This window comes from Sitophilus oryzae, unplaced genomic scaffold, assembly GCF_002938485.1.
Source record: "Sitophilus oryzae breed Bouriz unplaced genomic scaffold, Soryzae_2.0 scaffold_815_pilon_pilon, whole genome shotgun sequence".
Lineage (NCBI taxonomy): Eukaryota > Metazoa > Arthropoda > Insecta > Coleoptera > Curculionidae > Sitophilus > Sitophilus oryzae.
In genome coordinates, this window is record NW_022147434.1 from 3173477 (window position 1) to 3197817 (window position 24341).

At 32.0% G+C, this 24341-nt stretch overlaps 1 protein-coding gene across 1 annotated transcript in view; it reads left to right on the forward strand.

Annotated features, from left to right (window-relative positions):
* The window catches only part of LOC115889533 (protein Wnt-11b-1-like), a 369661-nt gene extending 347262 nt beyond the window's left edge, over nucleotides 1-22399 (forward strand). The window contains exons 3-7 of the mRNA XM_030909565.1: nucleotides 1913-2088; nucleotides 11434-11599; nucleotides 11910-12072; nucleotides 13211-13491; nucleotides 21412-22399. Coding sequence (XP_030765425.1) covers nucleotides 1913-2088; nucleotides 11434-11599; nucleotides 11910-12072; nucleotides 13211-13491; nucleotides 21412-21586 — 961 coding nt within the window. The 3' untranslated portion in view covers nucleotides 21587-22399. The remainder of the gene's footprint in view (nucleotides 1-1912; nucleotides 2089-11433; nucleotides 11600-11909; nucleotides 12073-13210; nucleotides 13492-21411) is intronic.
* Nucleotides 22400-24341: the final 1942 nt, after the last annotated feature.

The following is a 24341-nucleotide window of genomic DNA, read 5'->3' on the forward strand; positions in this document are numbered from 1 at the left end:
TTAAACGGCTCTTTACAATTTACATTACACAAACTAAAACTTAAAAAAATAATATCACTACATACTACATATCACTACAATACTTTAAGTTATTTTAGAAAATGGTCAAAAAATCCGCAATTGTTTTGAGTACATAAATGCATCTTTTTAAAACTGAATTTCTAGCTATTGTTACAGAACGACCGGTCGACTTAATTAAACTTCTCCTGTTCCGCCTCTTCGAGTGCCTCTCTTAATTTATGAGTTCTTTTGTAAACCTTGTTGTTAACCATACCGCATAAAAAAATCTAAAATGGATAGGTCAGGTGACCGAGGAGACCCATGCAATTGGTCCACCTCTTTCTATACCTGAGTCTACATAATTATGATATAAATAATTTTTAACATTACTTACATTGTGGGGGGGGGGTGATAATGAAAGTCATGTTGGAACCATTCTATTAATGCGCGAGTATCTAAATTTAACTTTTCTAACATGTCTTGAAAACCGTTTTAAGAAACATATCATAGCTTATATCGCTGAAAAGCTTAAAAAATGGCGCTTTTTATGAAGTCATGGCCAACTATGGTTTCCATTTAAAAAAACATATGTTTGTGTCATATGTCAAAAATGACAGGCTTTAGAAGAAATCGGAGAACACAATCTCATTAAGGATGTGATTATCTACAACTTTTATCTGAAAACTTTTTGTCTAAAATAGATTATAATGGAATTGGGGGTAATTTTTAAAATAGCTAAAATTTGTAATTTTTTCTAAAATTTGTTTTCGAAATATCTAGTAAGCCATGAACTTCTTCGAAAATCTGAAAGGCGCATATTTATGACCCCACAAAACTGCAATACTTTCCCCATTTAACTGACTCTATATCTTCAGTAGTTTCCAAGATACTCATAGAGAACACCCTAGGAAACTCACCCTGTATAGCGGAAAGCCTTAGTACATAACTACTGAAAAGGTAGGTTCAAACAGTCAAAGTAAATAAGTAAATAAAATAAGATAAAATGAGAATAGTAAAAAATAATATAAGAGATAAATTAATAAGTTATGTTGGTTATACCGAACATGGTAGTTGCGTTTATACAGACAAAATAAAATAAGTGACAGGGTATAATAATAGGAGTTTTTAACCTATAAATACTTTAAGGATTTGGATTTATTTTATTGCATAATTTCAATATGAATAGACAAGTACATTGCCCTTGAATAAATAAGTACATTGCAACTTTTTTTTAATTTTATTTTGCTACTTGAACCTACCTTAAGTTGACAGAATCACATAAATACGCGTACAAACACAGAAACACAAGTAAGCTCTTCAATATGAAGAATATAATATAGGAATAATCTCACTTTTAAATTGCAAGGATTTTAGTTCGTAAACTTGCCAAGAATCTTGCTATTTTGGGTGACTAAAACTAATGGAGTTATCATATTAGCCAAAATTATAAATGATTATTATACAAACTAACTAAAAGAACTGGTTAATATGAAAACAAAAATATAAAATTATGACATTATCCAATACGAATTTATAGTTTGCAAACTAACCAGCTAGTTTGTAAACTAGCCGTTGGCTGCCTGCTATTTTGCAAGAATGGACGGATTGCTTCAAAATAACAGCGCTTTTAATTAATTTGCAAAATAGCTGGCTAGTTTTAAAATTAGCCAAGTCTCCATTTTAGCCGTAACATATATACAAAATCACTATTTTGGAAAAGCTTTATATCAACCTGCATATTGATAAAAAATGTACGTAAAGCACTAAAACAATAGTTATTTAGTAATAAATAAATGAAAAATCAATCTTAGGTCATAGGTGATATGTTTTGATCAAATATTGGGATTTTTATAATATTGGATCACTTTGTAAAGCCTATAATTTGTAGCTATTTCAAAACTTCTATTTTCAGGTACGGTTTAGTTAAAATCCAAGCAAAACTTTGTCGACATTCAATGGAAACAATGCCGCATATACAAAAAGCTGCCATGCTGGCTTCCGATACGTGTCGAGAAATATTTCGCGACAGAAGATGGAATTGTTCTTCAATTACAACGGCACCTTTTCTTACTCCCGATTTAACAAGAGGTAATACAGAATGAAAATATTTAACAAAATCAATGAATTCTAGCCAAGTTCACATTATTTTAAAATTAGTATTGTCTTTCCAACGACAAAATCCTTGACAGTGATGGATGTGTCTGTCATTTTAATTTCAAAGTAGTTTTAGTTCATTCTATTTTACAAAGAAATAACTTGGTACAATTGAAACGCACAGAAGAAAATTAATATAGGTATTTACTTTGAATAAATACAATATTTAAAATTTTAGTGACAAATGATTACTTAAAAATTTTGTAAAAAAACTGTATAAAAATGAAAAAATCTAATCGACTTATTTTATTAAAAAAATTACGCTATGTGTTAATACAAAACAAACAAAAATGTATTTTAATCAAAACACCACATACCAAAAAACTGTTCTATCACTTCCTGTTTCACCGGAAATTACTCCAACTTTTAATTTTTGAATGACATCCTCGATATTTGTTACTTTATTCGATAGAAAATCACACTCATATGTCAACTTTTGATATTTTCACTTAAAACAACATTATATTTTAAATATCACTGAGCGCCACGGATGTGTTAAAAACACTAATTTTTAGTGAAAGAGCCTTGGAAAATAGATTTGATATAATGTTTTGGAACGAGGGTGGCTCACTCGGTGGCCCATTAGCATATTTGGAAAAAATATTTTTACTCATAATTTGGTACCACACACTTGATATTTCGAGTCAAATTGTCGTTATGAATAGCATGTTACAATTTCCGGTTAAACCATATGCGAAAATGCCAAAAGTTGACATATGATATTCTCTATCGAATAAAGTAACAAAATACCGACGGTGCCATTTAAAAATCAAAAGTTGTAGTGATTTCCGGTGAAACAGGGACTAATCGAAAACGATAATTGAATAGGTACGTCAGTCAATCCTAATTTTTGTCATATACCAAACCAAATCTCGATTTTTCATCTGAAAAAATAAAAAAGTTATAGGAGTGGGCCATTTTTGAAACGCACGCGGTATAGAAAATAAGCAAAGACAAAGCAAAAGTCCACGAGGAAACAAGAAATAACCTTCTTTACTATTCGATTTCGGCCAACTTTGGCTTCCTTCGCTAGTAGTATAGAGGCTATTTTAAAGAATTAAATACACGAATTATAGAAGACAAAGATCATCTAAAAAAACTAACCCTGTTTAATATTTTGAAGCTTAAATGCCACTTATATAATTTGTAACTAGCATTCTTCTAGAAATCATTCTAGAATAAGTAAAAAAGGCACGTTTTTTCCGATAAAAAGTCAAGGTTCTTAACAATAGTCATTTCTACATCGATATAATTGCTTTTCCATCTTAAAAGGCCCATTTTTTCGTTCATCAGTTAAAATAACTCTGCCACGTTATCCCGAATCCTTCTCATCATCTTTATTTCGCGTTCCCCAGTCCATCGTTCGCTCGTTTCATCAGTCATCTCGAATTCCGGACACGCGAGCACTGAATGGAGGTAACCGAAGTAAATAAAAAGGATCTCGTCTGACGCGAGGCCCTTTTCACCATTTTCCACCCCATTTTGCGCGCCTAATGAAACCCACCCACCGACTCACTGCATTCTCTTACTTTTCCTATGATAAAGGAGGACTTTTTGCGATGTGCTGACTTTTGAGACGAGTTGACGTCGAAACGTGAGACGAAACAGTAATAATATCGCAGTTTTTTTCTTGTCCCGGTGGTTCGGCCGTTTACCGCAACATTAAAGAAAAACGAAGCAAAGAAAAATTTGGAATTTTTTGTGTTAAAACTAAACAAAGCCTGTGCCAAAAAGTTCTGGATGAATGCTTTTTTTTCCTATTACTGAGTTATCGAAAAAAGTTTCTTTATTAAGTTTAAAAAAAAATAAAAGTTTTATTTTATGCTTTCATTTTCTTCTTTTTAGTTTTGTGACCACTTTCGTCATTAATTCACATAAAAAATTAATCAAAATATATACACTGTAATATTCATTTTATTTTAATAATTTCTAGTATACCGAGTGCGTCTCAAACTTTGGCTTCCTTCGCTACTAGTGTAGAGGCTATTTTAAAGATTTAAATACACGAATTATAGAAGACAAAGATCATCTAAAAAAACTAACTCTGTTTAATAATTTGAGGCTTAAATGCCAGTTATATAATTTGTAACTAGCATTCTTCTAGAAATCATTCTAGAATAAGTAAAAAATGCACGTTTTCCGATAAAAAGTCAAGGTTCTTAACAATAGTCATTCCTACATCGATATAATTGCTTTTCCATCTTAAAAGGCCCATTTTTTCGTCCATCTGTAAAAATAACTCTGCCGCATTATCCCGAATCTTTCTCATCATCTTTATTTCGCGTTCCCCAGTCCATCGTTCGTTCGTTTCATCAGTCATCTCGAATTCCGGGCACGCGAGCACTGAATGGAGGTAACCGAAGTAAATAAAAGGGATCTCGTCTGGCGCGAGGCCCTTTTCACCATTTTCCACCCCATTTTGCGCGCCTAATGAAACCCACCCACCGACTCACTGCATTCTCTTACTTTTCCTATGATAAAGGAGGACTTTTGCGATGTGCTGGCTTTTGAGACGAGTTGACGTCGAAACGTGAGACGAAACAGTAATAATATCGCAGGTTTTTTTCTTGTCCCGGTGGTTCGGACGTTTACCGCAACATTAAAGAAAAATTTGGATTTTTTTGTGTTAGAGCTAAATAAATCGTGTGCCAAAAAGTTCTGGATGAATGATATATCTTTTTCTTATTACTCAGTTATAAATAAAAGTTTCTTTATTAAGGTTAAAAAAAATAAAAGTTTTATTTTATGCTTTTATTTCCTTCTTTTTGGTTTTGTGTTCTGTAACCTGTGACTTTTGTCATTAATTCACATAAAAAATTAAACAAAATATTACTGTAATATTCAATTTATTTTAATAATTTCTAGTATACCGGATGCGTCTCAAAACTGGCTCACGCCTATAACTTTTTATTTTTTCACATAAAAAATCGAGATTTGTTATGTTAGTATATGACATAAATTTGGATTAAATTTAGCAAATGACTACAACTTTAAATTTTCAAATGCACCCTCGATATATTGTTACTTTATTTGATAAAAAATGACACTCTGGATAGAATGACATATCATATGTCAACTTTTGGCATTTTCGAATATGGTACACTCATGGACAAAATTATCGAATATTTTAAATTTTCAAAAAATTTTTCATGTAGGTATATGAATTTTAATTAATAATATGCAACAAACAAGAAAGCACAATATATTTTACACATTTTAAATAAGGAATATTAAATTCGAGATTAAATTATTATTGACAGTAAATCCTAAAAAAATTAATGTTAAATTTATGAAAATGAAGGATACTTAGTTTCAACTTAAATGCTTCAGAAGTAAGTAAGTAAAACCTTTTGAATGAAAAAATAGGGAATAGTTAATAACGAGTATTCCCACCTCGAGCTCTAATTACTGCTTGCATCCTTCACAGCATGCTACCACAGATGCTACTAATTAAAGTTTGAATATATTATTCTTGAGGAATTGCATTCCACTCGTGTATCGCATATCGAAGCTGTTCTAGTGTATTTGGAACAGGATTTCTTCATCGTATGCGACGTTTTAGCTCATCCCACAAATGCTCAATGGGATTTAAGTCTGGTCTATATGGTGGCCAATCTAATATTTGAATCTGGACTAGATCAGGATAACTAGTCATTATGCCAGCTGCATGTGGTCAAGCATTATCGTGCATAAATAGGAATATGTCGTATCCAATGAGGCCTACATATGGCAAAACATGATCTTCATTCGTCCAATAATTTCTATGAGGTTGCAGCTTCTGTATCGTTCCCCGACTCTTCTCTAAACATGATTTCGTCCATCTGGCTTCCATAATTGTATTCTACTCGCATCAGTGAATAGAACTTTTTTCCAGTCCTCGATATTCAACTGAATATGTGTTCTGGCAAACTGCAATCGACGAGTTTTGTGATTTTGGAGAAGACGTGGAACTTTGGCAGGTCGTCTTGGCTTTAAACCCACTTCCTTTAATCTTCTTCTAACCGTTCTCGAACTAACATTAACTTGTGTTACATTTAGTGACTCATTTTTGAGGTATGTGGATGTCAATGTGCGATTTCGAGTAGAATTAAGTACAAAACAAAACGGTTATCTATTGCCGATGTACACCTTTTGCGTCCTTGGCCGCGTCTTCGTACAAAATATCCAGTCTCTTGATATCTTCTTAAAACATTTGACACTGTAGACTGACCTCTTCTAAGACGCCGAGCGATTTCTGTTTGTCTATATCCTTCCTCATACAAAGTTACAATATGTGCCGCTTCAGCCTCACTGCAATACCTCATTGGTGGCATATTTCTTTTAAATAGAGAAAACAACAAATAAAGATCACTAACAAATTACTTAAATTCACTACAAATAACTTAATTCAATATAATTCTTGATTTATGTGTAAGGAATTTTTAAATCTCAAAGAGGGCTGTAGAAAATATACGCTATTAAAATTAATTAAATGTCAAAATATTTTAAAACAAATGAATATAATTGCCTACTAGACGAATAACATTAGCAAATTTATAAATTTACAACAATAATATAGAATGTTGTTCGAGTAATAGTGGTAGGTAACAAAAAATATTCGATAATTTTGTCCATGAGTGTAGGTATATTTGAAGTTGCAATATGCGATTCATAGCGACAATTTGATTCGAAATATCAAGTGTGTGGTACCAAATTATTAGTAAAAAATATTTTTTGCGAATATGTTAATGAGCCACCCTCGTTCTGTTTGAAAAAATTGACATTTTTGTGAAAACAAAAATTGAAACGATATACTCTCGATGTTTTTCGTAAAAAGTTAGACGACGCGTCCCATCAATAAAAATTCGACAAATTTGCAAGTAGCTAATAAAATGAGTGGGCGGAGCGATTTGCGGTGACGTACTCGTCAAGTTGACGTATCAAATATATTGTTGTTTATTTAATTGTTTTTGTCCGCATTCCTTTCATAGACACAGATATACAGCAGACGTACTGTATATGAGAAAATTAGTGTATTTAACCCAGCCATGGCACTCTAGATTGAAATTTAAAACACAATTTTGTTTTAAGCGAAATTGTCAAAACTTGACATATGATATGTCATTATATTCAGAGTGTCATTTTCTATCGAATAAAGCAGGGTTGGAAAAAATCATGATTTTTTTAAAAAAATCAAAAAAATCAGATTTTTTTTATTTAAATCGGATTTTTTTTATTTAAATTAGATTTTTTTGATTTTAATTCAAAACAATATTTAAATCGGATTTCCAAATGACTAGGACTTATTTCCAATTAAAGCCCTATCCTAAATGGCTAAATCTTAATAACGCTGAGCGATACCGATAACATTAACAATTCTACGGGGCGTGTCATTTTTCCACATCGGTCACCAATATATTCCTCAAAAAAGTCGCTCGTTTCAGATCAAAAGTATTTTTAGCCGACCATACCAGTAGGTATGGTAGGCTATTAGGATCGGCAAAAAAAAAGGTTTTTTAATTTCACTCAAAATGAGTTATTTGGGTCATAAATGACCTAAATACAAAATATTTTCGTGGTGTCTGTCTGTCTGTCTGTCTGCCGTCTGTAACACGATAACTCAAAAACCGCTGAACCGATTTTAACCAAATTTGGCACAAAAATACTGTGGCACCCGAGAATCTGGCCATTAGTTTTTGGTGGGGGTGGGGGTTGGTAAGGGGGTATAGGAGGTGGTTAAAAATTTAAAAAAATCGTAACTCCAAAATTACAGTAGCTAGCGAAACGCGGTTTTCAAATTAAGATTAGGAATAATATTTGCAACAAAATTTGTAATAACATCAAAATCAGTCAAAGTCGCAGTTTTCGAGATATTAACATATTTTAGTATGGGCGGCTATACGTGCCTCCCGGCGCCAATTTTTTTTCAAACGTCTCAAAAGTATTAATTTTTGTCATTTTAACGGCTATAGGCATAAAAGTAAAGCACTGTTACGCCTAAGCACAAAAGTACATAAATATATTATTAAACTGATATTAGGTGTCAAATTCAACGAGTGTACAAATCGTTTCTCGATTACTGTTTGTATTATTTGCAATGTTGGAAATTGATTAAAAAATTATTTGTAATGTTTTAAAAAAATAGTGTTTTATTCGGAGTAAAAATGTACTTTTTGTGCCTCCTTGTAACGTTGGAAAAGCTTAGATGGTATAGCTTTACGATGGTCCTTCAAATGTACAGCATCGCCAAAAAAAGTATAATTTCTAGCGATGGGAACTATCGAATGAATTAGACTATCGAATGGTTTCTGAATGAATGATTTCAACTATCGAATGGTTTTATTCGAATAAAATCATTCATTCATTTGTATACTAAAGCATATGTGACAACCTCGCCGTGCGACTAAATGGTTATCGTTGAGCCACGACTATCGAATGTTTTTGATAAATGAAATTTAGTATTCGTTTGATTTTTGTGTGCGTCAGTGCATTATTAGTTCTTCCAAATTTTTATAACTTCGCCTTATAAATACTGTGCTATTTTTGCGTTTATTAAAATATTTAAAATACTAAAATAGTAGTTTTTTTAATTGACGATTGTGTGCGTGTGCAGGTGGTCAAAATTTTTCCGAAAGTTTGTGTGATTTTCCGTAGCCCGATCTTTCAATTATTTAATTTTATATGGTATATGGTCTATTTTTTAATGGGAAATTTTGAGAAGTAGCAATTTTTAAGAGAGATGAGATGAACTTACAATTAATTTTAAAAATACATATTTGTATTTTAGATGTTTTAATAATATGAATTAGTTGAACTTAATAATTATATTAATTAATGTGGTTAAGTAAATGGTTATCGAACTCAGACTATGGGGTGAGAAAATTAAATTAAAAGTTTTACACGTGCCAATTTAAAAAAAAGTTAACGATGTTTGTATTTTGTTTATGCTAATTCTCTTACATGTAGTTTTTTGCGAAGAAATATTTCATTTATTTTTTAGTAAGTAAATACCAGTAAAAGTAAATATTATTATTATTAAATAGTAATATAAAGTACCGAATATAAATAATTTTGATTTCTAATTTTTATTTATATTTTCCTTGCATTACACTGCACGCTTAGAAAATTAATAAATGTTTATATTTCATGATTTTAAAATTTGTTGTTAATATAACAAATTAGTTTTGTAATTATTATTATTTAATAAACCAACGTTGCCACAAAAAATTGAGAGACTATATTATTTTTAAATAGGATCTAATATAAATAATTTTGACATCAAATTTGTTGTTTATATTTTGCTACTACTTAAAAAAAATGTTTATTATATTAAATGATTTCAAATTTTGTTGTTAATAGGTATAACAAATTATTACTGTTATTATTATTTATTAAACCAGTCTTTGCTTAAAAACATTAAAAATCATTTTCCTACATCCAAAATAACAAGTATTATTGCAGTGTAACAACAGAATATTAATAAAAAAAATGCAGAATATATAGACATACTATCCCTAACTATTATAACTAAAGCCAAACAATAATATTCTTTGCTAATATCAACTAATACCAAAATATGGCAACAGCGCCCTTCATTATGTATTTTCTGTGTAAATACTAGCACCTCAATAAAAAAAATAATGTGTCCTTATTTTTATCCGACTCCGCAAAAAATCAAAGATGCCGGCTTCTTTGCCACCGACCGCTGTCGGGTTTCTCGGAAAGAAACCTACGTCGCCGGGCGACAACTAAAATTCAGTTAATATTTTATTATAATCGATCCTAACGAATAAATGAATTTGATAAATGAATGAATTTTATAAATGAATGAATTTTATAAATGAATGGTTTTTGCTGCCAAATTACTAGAATACAATGTTTCAAGGCAGATGACGGATCTATTCGATAATTTTTATTCGAATAGTTTTCAACGAATGTTTTCTTACTATCGAATTATTCGAATGAATTGCAACTATCGAATGTTTCGATAGTATTCATTCGATAGTTCCCACTACTAATAATTTCTACTATTAATAAAACTATACACTATTGTTCGGAAATCGTCTTAAGTCGAGAATGAAAATAGTATTATCTAATGTCAAAGTGTAAAGTACTTACTGCAAATCAAAATGTCGGTCGGTAAGAATTTGGAAACATATCAACGTTTCAAAAAAAATAAAACAACATATTTTCTGACAATGATTATAGATTTTCGGGAATGAAGATATAGTCTCTATATCAGAAGAACCTAGTTCTGCACTAGTCGGCGAATGATATGTATTCGAAAAGCGAATTTTTGTCACTTATAAATAAATTTTAAAATAAATTCCTGCGTTTAACGGTCTTATGGATTCACACGAAATTACTTCAAAAATCGGTTCAACATTTAAATTGATGAATAGAGATTTGTATATAGTTTTATAAAATTTACAATTATTTTTCGATTTATTATCTGTTATAGAAATATTTTTGATAGTTTTCTAGGATAGATTTTTATAACTTTTACAGTTATTTTTTGATTTATAAAACAAATTTCAATAAAATTAATTTTTTGATTTAAATCACATGATTAAAATTTAAAAAATCACTTGATTTAAATCACGATTTAAATCATTTGATTTAAATCATGCCAACCCTGGAATAAAGTAAAAAAAATACCGAGACTCTGACCGAGGGTGCCGTTTAAAAATCAAAAGTTGTAGTCATTTCCGGTGAAACAAGAAGTGACCGAAAAGAACTGAATACGCCAATCAATCCTAATTTATGTCATTGTACCGCATCCAGGCATAAAATACCATTTCCTAGCCACCATCTTAAGTGTTTAAGCCTATACTGTACCTACGGACACACATCTAATCTAAAAATCGTTAAACACGCTAAACAAACCAATACCTACCAAACGCCGCCATTAACGATCTTGTTATTTTCTTTCAAATTTTTAGCGATGTTTCAATACGCATAAATTTATCATTTGCAGTAGAAAACAAAACTTTGTTGACAGTCTTACTTATACGTCGTCGATCAAATTTACTTAATTGTCAAAAATTTATTTGTTTTGTAAGATAGTTTGTAACACTAATTTACCACAATACACCAAAACAATTTGCTTTAAACGCTGGACGCGCGTTTCGCTAACCATGTTAGCAACATCTGCAGTTTATTTAAACAGTAAAAGTGTGTTGGAGTATTGTTTAGAATTAGTGTTTCATTTTGTTATTGTAAAGGTAATAATCTGTAAAATAGATAATAATGATTTTTGTTTATACTAGTGGTCTTTGATACAAATCATGATTCTTTTAGCAACTAGGGAGCAAGCATATGTGTACGCCATTAGCTCGGCGGCCTTGGTGTACACGCTGGCACGTGCATGTTCAAGTGGCAATTTACATCAATGCACATGCGCGAGCAAACCAATCAACTCGCCTACAGATAGTTTTCAATGGGGAGGATGTGGAGATAATGTCAGGTAATATGATTTTAGAAATATCTGGATTTTTATCTATCTGGATTTAAATATGTATATACGAGTATTTAGGATTAATCAGTGACTCATAATCTTCGCTCTCATGATAATGGCTTCCATGTATTACAAAAATGGCAAATATTTCCTTAAAAATTTTACATTTATTAAAAAATGTCTTCCTCGAAGTCATCAAAGTTAATTTCAGAAATCATTATAAAAAATTAGCTCAGTGTGCTTGTCGGATCTTTTTTATAATGTGGTATAAAGATAAAAATATTTTAGTATTATTTTTACAGATTTTTCTTTGTTTTAGATGGGCATCACAATTTTCGAAGAGATTTATAGATAACGTGGAAAAACACAATCTGCTAAAAATCGAAAAAACTAAAAGAGCCAAAGATTTAAATGAGGAAAACGATGTATTTAAAAATGAAGTAGCCATCGTTAATCTTCATAACATTAAAATGGGAAGGAAGGTAAATATGTGATAAATATATACAGGGAGTCTTAAATAAGTGCAAATATTTTCAGGACTAGTAGATCTCGATAAAAAATATATTTTCTCTTTACCGTTTTATAAATAAGTCCAAAATAACCAAGATATTTTACTTTGAAAATTTAAAAAAAATGATTTTTCGCTTACATTTTGAGAACCGCTGGATCTCATCTGGATTTGCTTTCTTGTAATTTTTTTAATCTACTACATATGTTGTCATATTATGAAAATATTTTGTTTTTAATTAAAATTAAAAAAAAAATCCCAAATTTTTTTCAAAAAATTCCAAAATTAAAGAAATATATTTTCGCGATAAAAAATTCTTAAATGTGTTTCTGTGGTCGAACTACACTACCCCTAAAATATTTGTACTTATTTAAGACTCACCCTGTAAAAGTTTCCGACCTCTCACAACACCTTTTGCAAATCCACGCACTTCCTCTAACTTGGTTTTTTTACCTAATCAACCCGTCTAAGATGATGACTTCTTCTTTTCTTTCTTTTATTCATTTTTTTTTTCGTAGAATGGTCCTTGTTCTCAAAGTCAAATGTCTTCTTGAAGTCAAATGTTAAAGCACTTAGCAAAATATATACACCAAAAATCTCATTTAAGTCGGAATAACTGTTCTTAAAATATCTGAAAAAATATGTTTATCTTTTTAAAGTTTGATGATCCCTCTAGCGGACAAACTAAGCATTTTTGTATAAAAGTAAATTGTGTCCAATGAACTTATTTCGAGTCCAAAAATACGTAGTTCTATGCCCACGGAATAATGGGACACCCTGTATAAAATTAGAATATTTTTTTCACAAGAAATTAGATCATTTCTTTTTGTTTACGTAGAGAAAATTTATAACAACTTTAAATACCTACTTTAATAAAAATAATGACGTCATTTCGATAAATGGGAGAGATATTCAAAGTTTGCATCATTTATTCTATTAAGTATACAATGTTCTACTGGTAAGAAAAATATATGTTATAAAAGGATCCTCACTAATTTATTTCCGTGAATTCTAAACCCTATAGTTTTTTACATAAATCAGATATTTTTATTTCTTTTCGGTAACGATACATCCATAAAAATGAATTCATTATTAATTCAAATATTTTTAAGTTAATTACAGCCAGTGTTCATAACGAATGCAAGTGTCATGGTGTATCGGGTTCCTGTAATATTAAGACTTGTTGGAAAGCTTTACCACCGATGATCAAGATAGGAAAGGAATTGTTACAAAAATTTACCACTGCAAAAGTGGTGTCGCAAAAAACTGTAGAACGTCTCGAACAAAAAACGAAAAAGAAGGCCGTACTCTCCGATGAGCTGGTGTATATTTCGAAATCTCCAGATTATTGTACCAAGGATGAAAAGTTGGGAAGCTTTGGGACAATGGGAAGGTTAGTTATCAAAGTAGAAAGTATGCCGGAGGTAAACGGACCCCCATATGAAAAATGTAACTCATTTTCACAACTTGATAAGCAATTTGTAAAAAAATAAAACTAAAACTAATTTTTGAATTAAGTTATGAGATAAAATGGACTACCGGGTGCATCTCAAAAGTGGCTCACCCCTATAACTTCTTTTATTTGTCAGATAAAAAATCGAGATTTGGTATGTTAGTATATTATGACATAAATTAGAATTGATTGACGTATTCAATTGTTTTTGGTCACTTCCTGTTTCATCGGAAATTACTACAACTTGTGATTTTTAAATGGCACCCTTGGTATTTTGTTATGTTATTCGATAGAAAAAGACGTTTTGAATAGAATGACATATCATAAGTCAACTTTGGACATTTTCGAATATTGCTTATTTGAAATTGCCAACATGCGATTCATAACGAAAATTGACTCAAATATCAAGTGTGTGGTACCAAATTATTCGTAAAAAATGCTTTTTCCAAATATGCTTATGAGCCACACTCGTTCCATTTGAAAAAATTGAGATATGATTAAAAATACGCTTTGGACATCTTTTCACTGACAAGAACAAGACACTAGAAACATTAGACGATCAAATCTATTTTTCCAAGATTTCTTGATTAAATATTAGTGTTTTTGGAGATATCAAATGTGTGGTACCCTCGGTGGTACCAAATCATTCGTAAAAAATTCTTTTCCAAATATGCTAATGAGACACACTCGTTCCATTTGAAAAAATTGAGATATGACTAAAAATACGATATGGGCATCTCTTAACCGGCCAGGACAAGACACTAAAAATATTAGACGATCAAATCTATTGTTCCAAATTATCCTCCTTGATTAAAAATTAGTGTTTTTAACACAACCATGGCACTCTAGATTGAAATTTAAAATACAATTTTATTTTAATCGAAAATGTCAAAAGTTGACATATGATATGTCATTCTATTCGGAGTGTTATTTTCTATCGAATAAAGTAAAAAAAATACCGAGAGTGCCATTTAAAAATCAAAAGTTATAGTTATTTCCGGCGAAACAGGAAGCGACCGAAAAGAATTGAATACGACAATCAATCCTAATTTATGTCATATACTAACATACCAAATCTCGTTTTTTTATCTCAAAAGATAAAAAAGTAATAGGGGTGAGCCACTTTTGAGACGCACCCGGTATACTCGTAATATTTGACACTATGCTCATACTGTTGTGCTTAGGTGTAAAAGTGCTTTACTTTTATACCTACGACACGTCACAAAGAAACGTCAAACGTCGCAAAAGTATTATTTTTTGCGATGTGATTGACAATATAAAAAAGTCATTTAAACGCCTAGGCAGAAAAGTAAAGCACTTAGCACAAAAAAAGTCTAAGCATAAAAGCCTAAGTACAAAAGTACGAAAATATATTATCCTTAAACATAAAGTGTCAAATTCAACGAGCGTTAACCGCATAGTTTCTCGATATATAATTACATGCAAGGTATTTTTATCTTTTTATATTAGTTGGAACGCTTGAAATTGTTTAAAAAATTATTTGTGGCACGTTTGAAAAAAATAGCATGTTCTATTCGGAGTAAAAATTACTTTTTGTGCCTCTCCTGTATGTCGGACTCGCTAACGCTCGACTCGCCAAACGTACAGCCTCGCCACAAAAAGTGTAATTTTTATCCTAATAAAACAATATACTATATTTTTGTACTCATTACAAAAAAACTGTTTTTTTAAATGTCTAACATTCTGTATCTTTAAAGCTACGTATTTCGGATATTTCGAAATTATCCCCAGAAATTTGACAGTGCGTTTTTAACACCCTATACATATAATTATATACGATCTTCGTCAATAGACTTTTTTGTTTGTATATCTTGGGTACCTTTGTTTTGTACAGGAAGGTGTGTCTATTTGTATCATTTGTCAGAGGTTGATATCCTTATTTATAATTTCCGTTCAGAGAAAAATTATAAAATTTATTTTTAGCAGGTAAATGTTTTTAAATCACAATATACAGAATTTTTTATCTGCCGAAACAAATATCATTCTTAAACCGGTGTTTTCCGTCTTCAATAAAAAAGTCAATTTTCACCAGGTGCCTTTCTACCGACGACGGCGACGATATATATAATTTACCAAATTATACCCATTATAATGCCTTTATAATGTGTTTCGTAAAATTAATTTACCTCTCTCTTTCTCTCACACCGGAGGATAATTTCCCAGGGACAGAACAAATCGCAGACGAAGAATTTTAATTCGGCTACTTCCACACAAATAAATACCACCGTAAAAGCGGTCTAGTTTTTTCCTCTCGACCGACACAGACGGTTATTATCTATAATTAGTGGCAATAAATCTTAGAAAAACCAACCACTTTTTACTTGCCGTTCAACAGTATACCTTCAAAAGTGTAATATCACAAATTTGGTAACCGTCGAATTGCTTTGTCCCATTTCTTTCTCATTCGGTTAACCTTTACAGGGTGGATTCGGATAAAAGTCTAGCAAAATGTCTACTAAATCTATTTTGATGGTGCTTTGGTAATTTCTGAACTTATTTTTTTGCCTGTCGTTGCAATATTGGAAACCACGAGTTACTAACTTGCTTACTTTACTTACTTACTTTGGGCCCCTTACTGTTCGCAATATTTATCAACGATTTACCAAGTTGCCTTAAACACTCATCATGTTTAATTTTTGCTGACGTCTTTAAGATGTTTAGGACGGTCCATGGAAAGGAGGATTGCCTTCTTCTGCTTGAAGATATAAATGCAGTAAATGCTTGGTTTATAACTAATAGAATGTCACTAAATAAAGATAAATGCTTCTACACCACTCTCACGCGAAGACATACCGATAAATTTCAACTATCGTGTAGATGACACCATTTTATGTAGAAAGGATGAGTTCAGGGATCTTGGAGTCGTCATGCAGTCAAATCTAAAGTTTAATGCCCATTACAATCACATGATAAGTAAAGCGTATAGGGTACTAGGATTTGTAATAAGAAATTCAAAGAATTTTGTCAATATATCGAGCATAGTAAAGTTGTATAATGCGTTAGTGAGACATCTCGAGTATGCTTCTGTAGTGTGGTTTCCGGAAGCTTATGTAAATAATAACCAAATAGAAAAAGTGCAAAAGAGATTTCTAAGATATCTCTATGTCAGGAAAAACCTTCGATATCCATATATGATCTCCTATCTACAGAAGCATGCTCGATACTTTTGGTTTTGTGTCACTAAAAAGTAGAAGAATAAGACCGGCAATCTTATTTATTTTGTGTATAACTAACAACCTTAAATATAAAGATTTATTCTTAATTAATTATATAAGCATATTGTGTTCCTAAGGTGAGACTTAGAGGGAATAATGTTAAACCCTTTTTTACTGAGTGTGGAGATTGTTCACCATTTAGAATTATGTTGGACCAGTGCAATAGTTTTTTAGGTAAATGTGATAATCTAGTGGATCCCTTTGATTGTAGACATCTAGGTATAGTCTGTCCAACGACAAAATCCTTGACAGTGATATATGTGTCTGTCATTTTAATTTTAAAGTAGTTTATTTTATTTTACAAAGAAATAAGTTGGTACAATTAGAATGCATAATTAATATATTTCTTTGAATAAGAAGACTAAGGAAGGAGCATATCAAAAATCTTAGGTACACCGCGATGGGCCTCAAATATGGCCGACTTAAATTCCGGTTTATCAGTGTCGTTCTAATTTTATTTAAAAAATGTAAAACTATGATGTAGGGTAGACGTGGGGTAGACTCAATAATTTGTTGTTTTATTTTACGTTGTGAATAAATGTTGGTAGTTATTAAAATTGTTATAAAAATATATAATTCTAATAAAAATAGATAAGTTATAATAAGTATTTATTAACACAAACATCCGATACGCTACTGAAGCAGGTAAGTCAAAATTATTTTATAAGTCAAATTAACGTATCTTTGACATCTAATCTTTGACAAGTAATAAATAAAAGCTAAAATGCAAGAAAATATATAATTTAGTTAATTTAAGTGAATTTCATAAATGATCGGTTTACTACACGTACATATGTATATTATATAGTCACTTACTAGCGAAAAGTTGTTCCATTATTTCACTCGATTTTTGCCGAGATCTACCGCACGCTACACAACCAACTATTTTAGAGTCTTTTTCGATAAATCGCGATAGTGTCACTGTTAATTTAAGTTCTACCACAATTTCTATCTAGATTTACTACATTTATACAACTATCAGTAGTAGAATAAATAACATAAAATAAGCTCCGTAAAGACTGACAAATCCACAAAATTTCAAATCAAATTCAAATGTGTCAAATGAATCGTCAAACAGAACTGTCAAGGATCCCCACCCTAGAGTGCTTTTTCCGCCCACCATGCATGAATACATGGATAGCATTATGCTCCTTCCTTAGTCTTCTTATTCAAAGATATATTTAAATTTTGAGTGACAAGTGATTACTTCAAAATATGGTGAACAAAAACCTGTATAAAACTGAAAAAAAATCTTGGTTAATTAACTTTAATTTTAATTTTTTTCTGCAGTACTAAAATGTATTATTTACCTATCGTGTGATATTATTTTACAGATATTCTAGTTTTTGGTACCATATACGAGATGGTATACAACTTTATTTGTAGCTAATACAACTCTCTGGCCATAGTCTCTGGCAAACTGTGTCTCTGGCGGTCTCTGTGCACCGAATATTAACTGTAAACTATGGTCTGGGTCAACACTTAATTTTCCCTCAAGTTTTCCTTCACTTAATTTTAAAAAACACGAAACACAAGTAACAACACAGTCCAAAATGCAAAATATTTATCATTTCTATTTGACATAATTCGACACAAAATTATAACCTATAATTGGGCAAGAGTTTGACAATTCTCAAAAACTTTTTTTAGTGAAATAAATGGATTGGTATGGAAGTCATCTGCATTTTTTCTGTCATCGTTTGTCGAAATCTTACCTGAGAAAAAAAAACCGAGTAACCACCCTATTTGAGGGGGCATTTTAATTTTTATTAACGTTCCTATCTCCTCTTTATGTTATATTTTTTGTTTATTAATTAGTTGAATTTTAAATCTGTTTATGTCTGTTTATTTTCTTTCCCTTGTAAATTTTAAATTTAAATGTGTTCAACTCTCTGTATGTAATTACAATTATTAATATTGTGTTTGTAGGGAGTATAAATAAATAAATCCGTAATTGAACGAAAGTTTCGTTTTGAAAGATCCGGTATTTTAAAAGTGTCGGGTCCGGAGTTACATCGCTTCATGGATCTACATCCAGGTTCCAGTTTTGCAAGATTTATATCGATCTAACCTTTAATTTTAATTTAAGTAAATTTTGTTTTGTATTAAGCAATCCGCGTTTTGTAGTTGGGCCCATTGTTGTCTATTGTTGGCTATGTGGGCCCAAATTATCCCTGCTAATTTCCTAATACGGATACGATCCATACGCGACAACTACCAAGTCGATCGCAGTATGGCTTCAGAAGAGGAACAGGAACAAGAGAGGCCATCCTGGGCCTAACCTTAATATCTGAAAGATACTTGGAGGTAAAGAAGGATCTTTATGTCTGCTTCGTAGACTACAAGAAGGCTTTCGACCGCACACAACATGAAAAACTAATAGACATCCTCCAGGATAACGATGACATCATTGTAATTCGTAATATATACTGGAACCATAAGGGATGCGTCCGAACATCAACTGGAAACACCTCAAAATAAAAACACTAAATCACCACAATACACCAAAACACTTTTACTTTTACACTGGACGCGCGTTTCGCTAACCATGTTAACATCATCCGCAGATGATTATAAACTGGTTGTGTGGTGGCTTTGAGTTTATAATCATCTGCTGAAGATGCTACATGGATAGCGAAACACGCGTCCAGTATAAAAGTAAAAGTGTTTTGGTGATTTAGTGTTTTTATTTTGCTGTGTAACACAAAAGGTTCCAACCCTCAACTGGAAACACCTCTTACGTAGATATCAAAAGAGGGGTACGTCAAGGCTGCCTCCTCTCCCCATTGTTATTTAATGTGTACTCCGAGTACATAATCGAACAATCGTTGGAAGATCGAGCTGAAGGAGCTTAACTAAATGGAATAGTTAACAACCTCCGTTACGCAGATGACACCGTAGTGATCGGACAGTCAAAGAACAGCTACAGACTCTGATGAACATCCTAACAGAGCATAGTACCAGAATGGGTTTGGAGGTAAACGTATCTAAGACCAAAACTATGGTGTTTTCTCGGACCTCTCAAGATCACCCTCAATTGAACATTGTTGTTAATAACACCACTTTACATTATGTACAAAAATACTGTTACCTGGACAGGGAAATAAACAGTCAGCTCGACCACTCTATAGAGATTAAAAGGAGAATAGAAATCGCTCGTGCAGGATTCGTTAAGATGCGAAGCGTACTCCGCAACCCGCGTTTGTCCATAGGGGTAAGGTTGAGAACACTCAAGTGCTACGTTTGGCCTTTGTTGCTATACGGGTGCGAAACTTGGAATCTAAAACAGGAGGACCTCAGGAAGGTAGAGGCATTCGAAATGTGGCTTTATAGGCGAATGCTACGTATAAGCTGGACCACTAGAACAACAAATGTGGAAGTACTGACCAGAATGAACACCCGTGCCCACTTAGTCAACACAACAAAAATAAGGAAAACCGCTTAACTCGGGCATATAATGAGACACGAAGAATACGAACAGCTTCAGCTAATACTTCAAGGTAAAATCGAGGGAAAGCGCGGCATAGGAAGGAAGAAGAAATAGTGGCTTCGAAATATACGAGATTGGACAAATATTTCAAACGGGAATACTTTAATACATAGGGAAGATTTTGCCATAGTGGTCGCCAACCTCAACGGAGACGGCACCTAGGAGGAGGAGGAATTTCCTAATATCATGGTCCCATCTCAGGTTTAGTCTTCTTCTAGTCTTCTTCTTAATTCCTCGTGGGTACCATGCTCTAATTTTTGTGGTCCATTTGTTATCCGTCCTTTATCTTTCTTGCCAGGTGTCCTGCCCATTACCACTTGAGGGATTTGTTTCTGTGGATGACATCTATTATCTGGGTATTTTAAAATACCGGATCTTTCAATACGAAACTTTTGTTCAATTACTGATTTTGTAACTAGTGGTTTCCCATATTGCAATGACAGGCAAAACAATAATCTCAGAAATTACCAAAGTACCACCAAGATAGTAGACATCCACTCTATTCTTTTACGGTCTTTTTTGGTTTGACATTGGTCGAATGTTTTCTTCTTTAGATAATGTGCCATTCTAGATTTGAGTTTCTTCCATAAGTACTCCATGCTAACTTAATTCTTCTGTTGATTTCTGGTAGTAGAAATCCCGAGCTGTGTATTAGTTACCCCAGATATATAGATTCTTCTGCTATTTCCAGTGTTGTGATATTTATTAGAATGTCTTTTAGTTCGTTGTACATTAATTTAGTTTCAAAATAAAAATACTAGACACAAATTTGAAATAATACAAAATAATTTCGAATAAGGTTACGGTTCCGAGAAAGAAAACTTAAAAAACAGTAAATACTCGTACAACTCAGCAGCAGTTACAACTTCCTCTTTATTCCAATACTCTCCAGTACTGAAATGAAAAAGTAGAAAGTAGTTTTTAAATAGGGTCCAAGGAACATTTTATTGTTCCACATATAACTTGCAGATGAAGATTTCAAATAGTAAAACAAATAATTTAGGAATAATACCAATTAATAGAAATCAAATAATTTAGCTACACATTGTTTCAATAATCATCAAAAGTTTTTAAAAAACTTTAAATTAACTTTTAATTTAATGAAAGAGTAATAAATCATGTTTTTCTTTTTAGATTGTGCAACGTGTCCTCCAATAGCCTAGATAGTTGCAGACAACTATGTTGCGGCCGCGGCTACAAAACGGTAGTCGAAGAAAAAATCGAGAGATGCCAGTGCAAGATTTACAATTGTTGTTACGTTAAGTGCAAAGTATGTCGAACTATGACGCAAGTTCATGAGTGCTTATAAAAAGCGCGGCATCCAGTGAAATGGACATATCTTAAGTTACTGTTTTAAAGTTATTTATTTATTTAAATTAAATTATATTAAATACATACAACTAAAAAAGTTAAATATAACTTACGTGCTTGTCACTTTAACAAAAAGATTATATATTCAAATATTATTGTACATACAGGGTGATCTAGCGTTCCTAAAAAGCTCTGAATCAGGGTTCTTTGTTTGAATTTTCACTCCGATGGTTTTTATACTATATGCAGCCCATATTTTGGTCAACAGGCAGGGTGATTTAACATTTTCAAACTAAAATTGTATATGTTTAAATGGAATGAAGAAAGAAACATATTCTCTTTACAAATAACTCCAAAATAACCGATATATTCAAGTTTAAAAATTAAAAAAAGATGCAGATGAAAATTTGGGGTAAACAGGCAGTTCTAAACAGTTTTAAAATGTATACAGGAAAATTTAAAAGAAAATACACGATTTTCAACATCTTTTTTGCGAAACAACAATTTTTTTTATAACCCAACCTCTAGACGTGTTCTCACATTACATCAAAGGAGGTGGAATGAACCAATTGAAGACATGAGTAGATAAAGATGTCATGTCGCTTTTTGAGAGTTTCGAGTAAATCGACAAAACACGTCTAAAAATTATTGAAGGTGTATGTGACATGACACTTTTATCACTTAGGATATTCTTTATGGTATATATATATTTGATATTTAGAGTCTATCATAGATAAAGGAAATAAATTTAGATTGGAAAGCCCGTCAAGATTTTAGATCGCGAAATTGTTTTGGGTCGCGACTGTTGTACGCGATCTGGCGCTACTAAGGCGGTTTTTAAGAACAACCGCAAACAAAAACAGAAATAATTTTCTCTTGTCAAAGTCAGAATCTTCAAAAATTATAAAATCTTTCAAAATTTAAACCGCCCTCATTGAAAAAATACCGAAAAGTATTTAAAGCGTCCATTTTCAGAGTAATTATTGCTTTCTTGTGAGTTTAAGTTTTATTTACTCAAACCCGTGATAATTGTGAAAACGTGGCATTACAAACTTAAAAAACTGTGTTGTGAACTATGAACTGCACAAACCATCGTGGATCGTGGCATAACGTCGGTTTCCAATGTTTCATAGCCCAAGCAGCATTCGGACGTCGGGACAACGTTGTGTCACGCGACCAAACGTCGGAGCGCAACGTCGGCACAACCTCGTGCCAACCCTAGTCTGCTCTAGTTTGGAGAATAATTTTTGGGTCGAAACGACGTTGGATACCTACGTTGGCTAGCAGCCTAATTTAGTACAAACTGCAACGTTGTTTAAAATCCCAATTCACAGAAATACAAAACAATAATAATATGGCGCCAAGTCGCGTTTTATCCTAAATTGGGATATATTATAGTAAAAATATTATTTTTATGATTTAGTTAGAGACATATGCCAGATGGCAGTAAAGGAAAACAAAAAAGTATTTAAGTATGGAGGATGTTTGAAGATGATAATTATTGAAACACTTTAACCGACTCTGTAACTCGTTACCCAAGGCAAAAAAGTTAAACGCAAACAACTTTATTGTAATTATAAATGTATTGTTTCTACTTTGAAAAATACTAATGGGCCTTAAAATTAAAGAAGTTTTAAAAAATTTCTTGAATTTTTTTTTAGTAAAATGAGAATAATTTATTTGCAGTCGAAAAAATTGTTTCCGCGTGTTGTTTAGTGTCAAATATTTCAAGTTAATGTATTCAAAAAGCAGGAATTGGTATTTTAGGAACGAAACATTTTCTTATTCAACAAGATGGCGGCTTTCACTTTGTTGTTTTGGGGATTAAGATGGAGTAGTTCGAGTAGTCGCATACTGGACTAATAAAGTCGCAGTTCCGCTTTAACAGGTAGTATACTAGTCGCAAGATTGCCTAATTTAGTCATCCTAGAGTCCAGCTTGTGCCGCCCTCTATATTCTAAATAAACGAGGGAGTGGATAAAGTATCGGTAATATGTCGATGTATATTTAAATTTAGTTTTATATGTACCTTTCTTATGTCCCATTTTAATTAAGTTTTTTTTATAAAAACAAAAACAGCACTGAACTGTCTGACTGAACAATGAAGTGAAAGTGATTTAAGATTTAAAGGTTATGGTTCAATACAGTTGCAAAAAGGTAGTGGCTCGACGTCCTACCAACGTAAGAATAAGGAAATCTAAACAACGTTGGAATTAGTAAAACAGACGACGTTTGCATAACGTTGGAATAGGTCCTGAAAGTGACGTCGGAAAACTCTTTATTGCCCAACATTGTAACTACGTTGTCCGAATCACCTAAAGATCACTTAAGCAAAAAAGGTTACAAGACAACGTTTATTCGACGTCGCAGAAGCTTTTACTTTGTTGTAGTACTAGTTCAACGTCGGCACAACGTTACAACAACGTTTACATTTATTTTAATACCCAAGGTACGGAGCTAACTATTTTTTGTAACTAATCCAACGTTGTGTTTAGTAAACATTTGGTCGCAAGTCGTGAAAATGCTACTTGGGAGGTATTTCATACATGTCCTTATATAAAATAAAGTTCCTTGTATGCAACACTCTGTATTTTATTTATAAAATTAAAAGAAAACAATAATAAATTTGATTAAACAATATTTGGCGATATAATTCCGGAAAAAGCCAAACCGCTCCGAAATTTTCAAAAGTTTTGGGTCGCGACCGTTGCAAGAATAGCGCCAAATAGTGTTTACATTGTCCTTATGGGCAC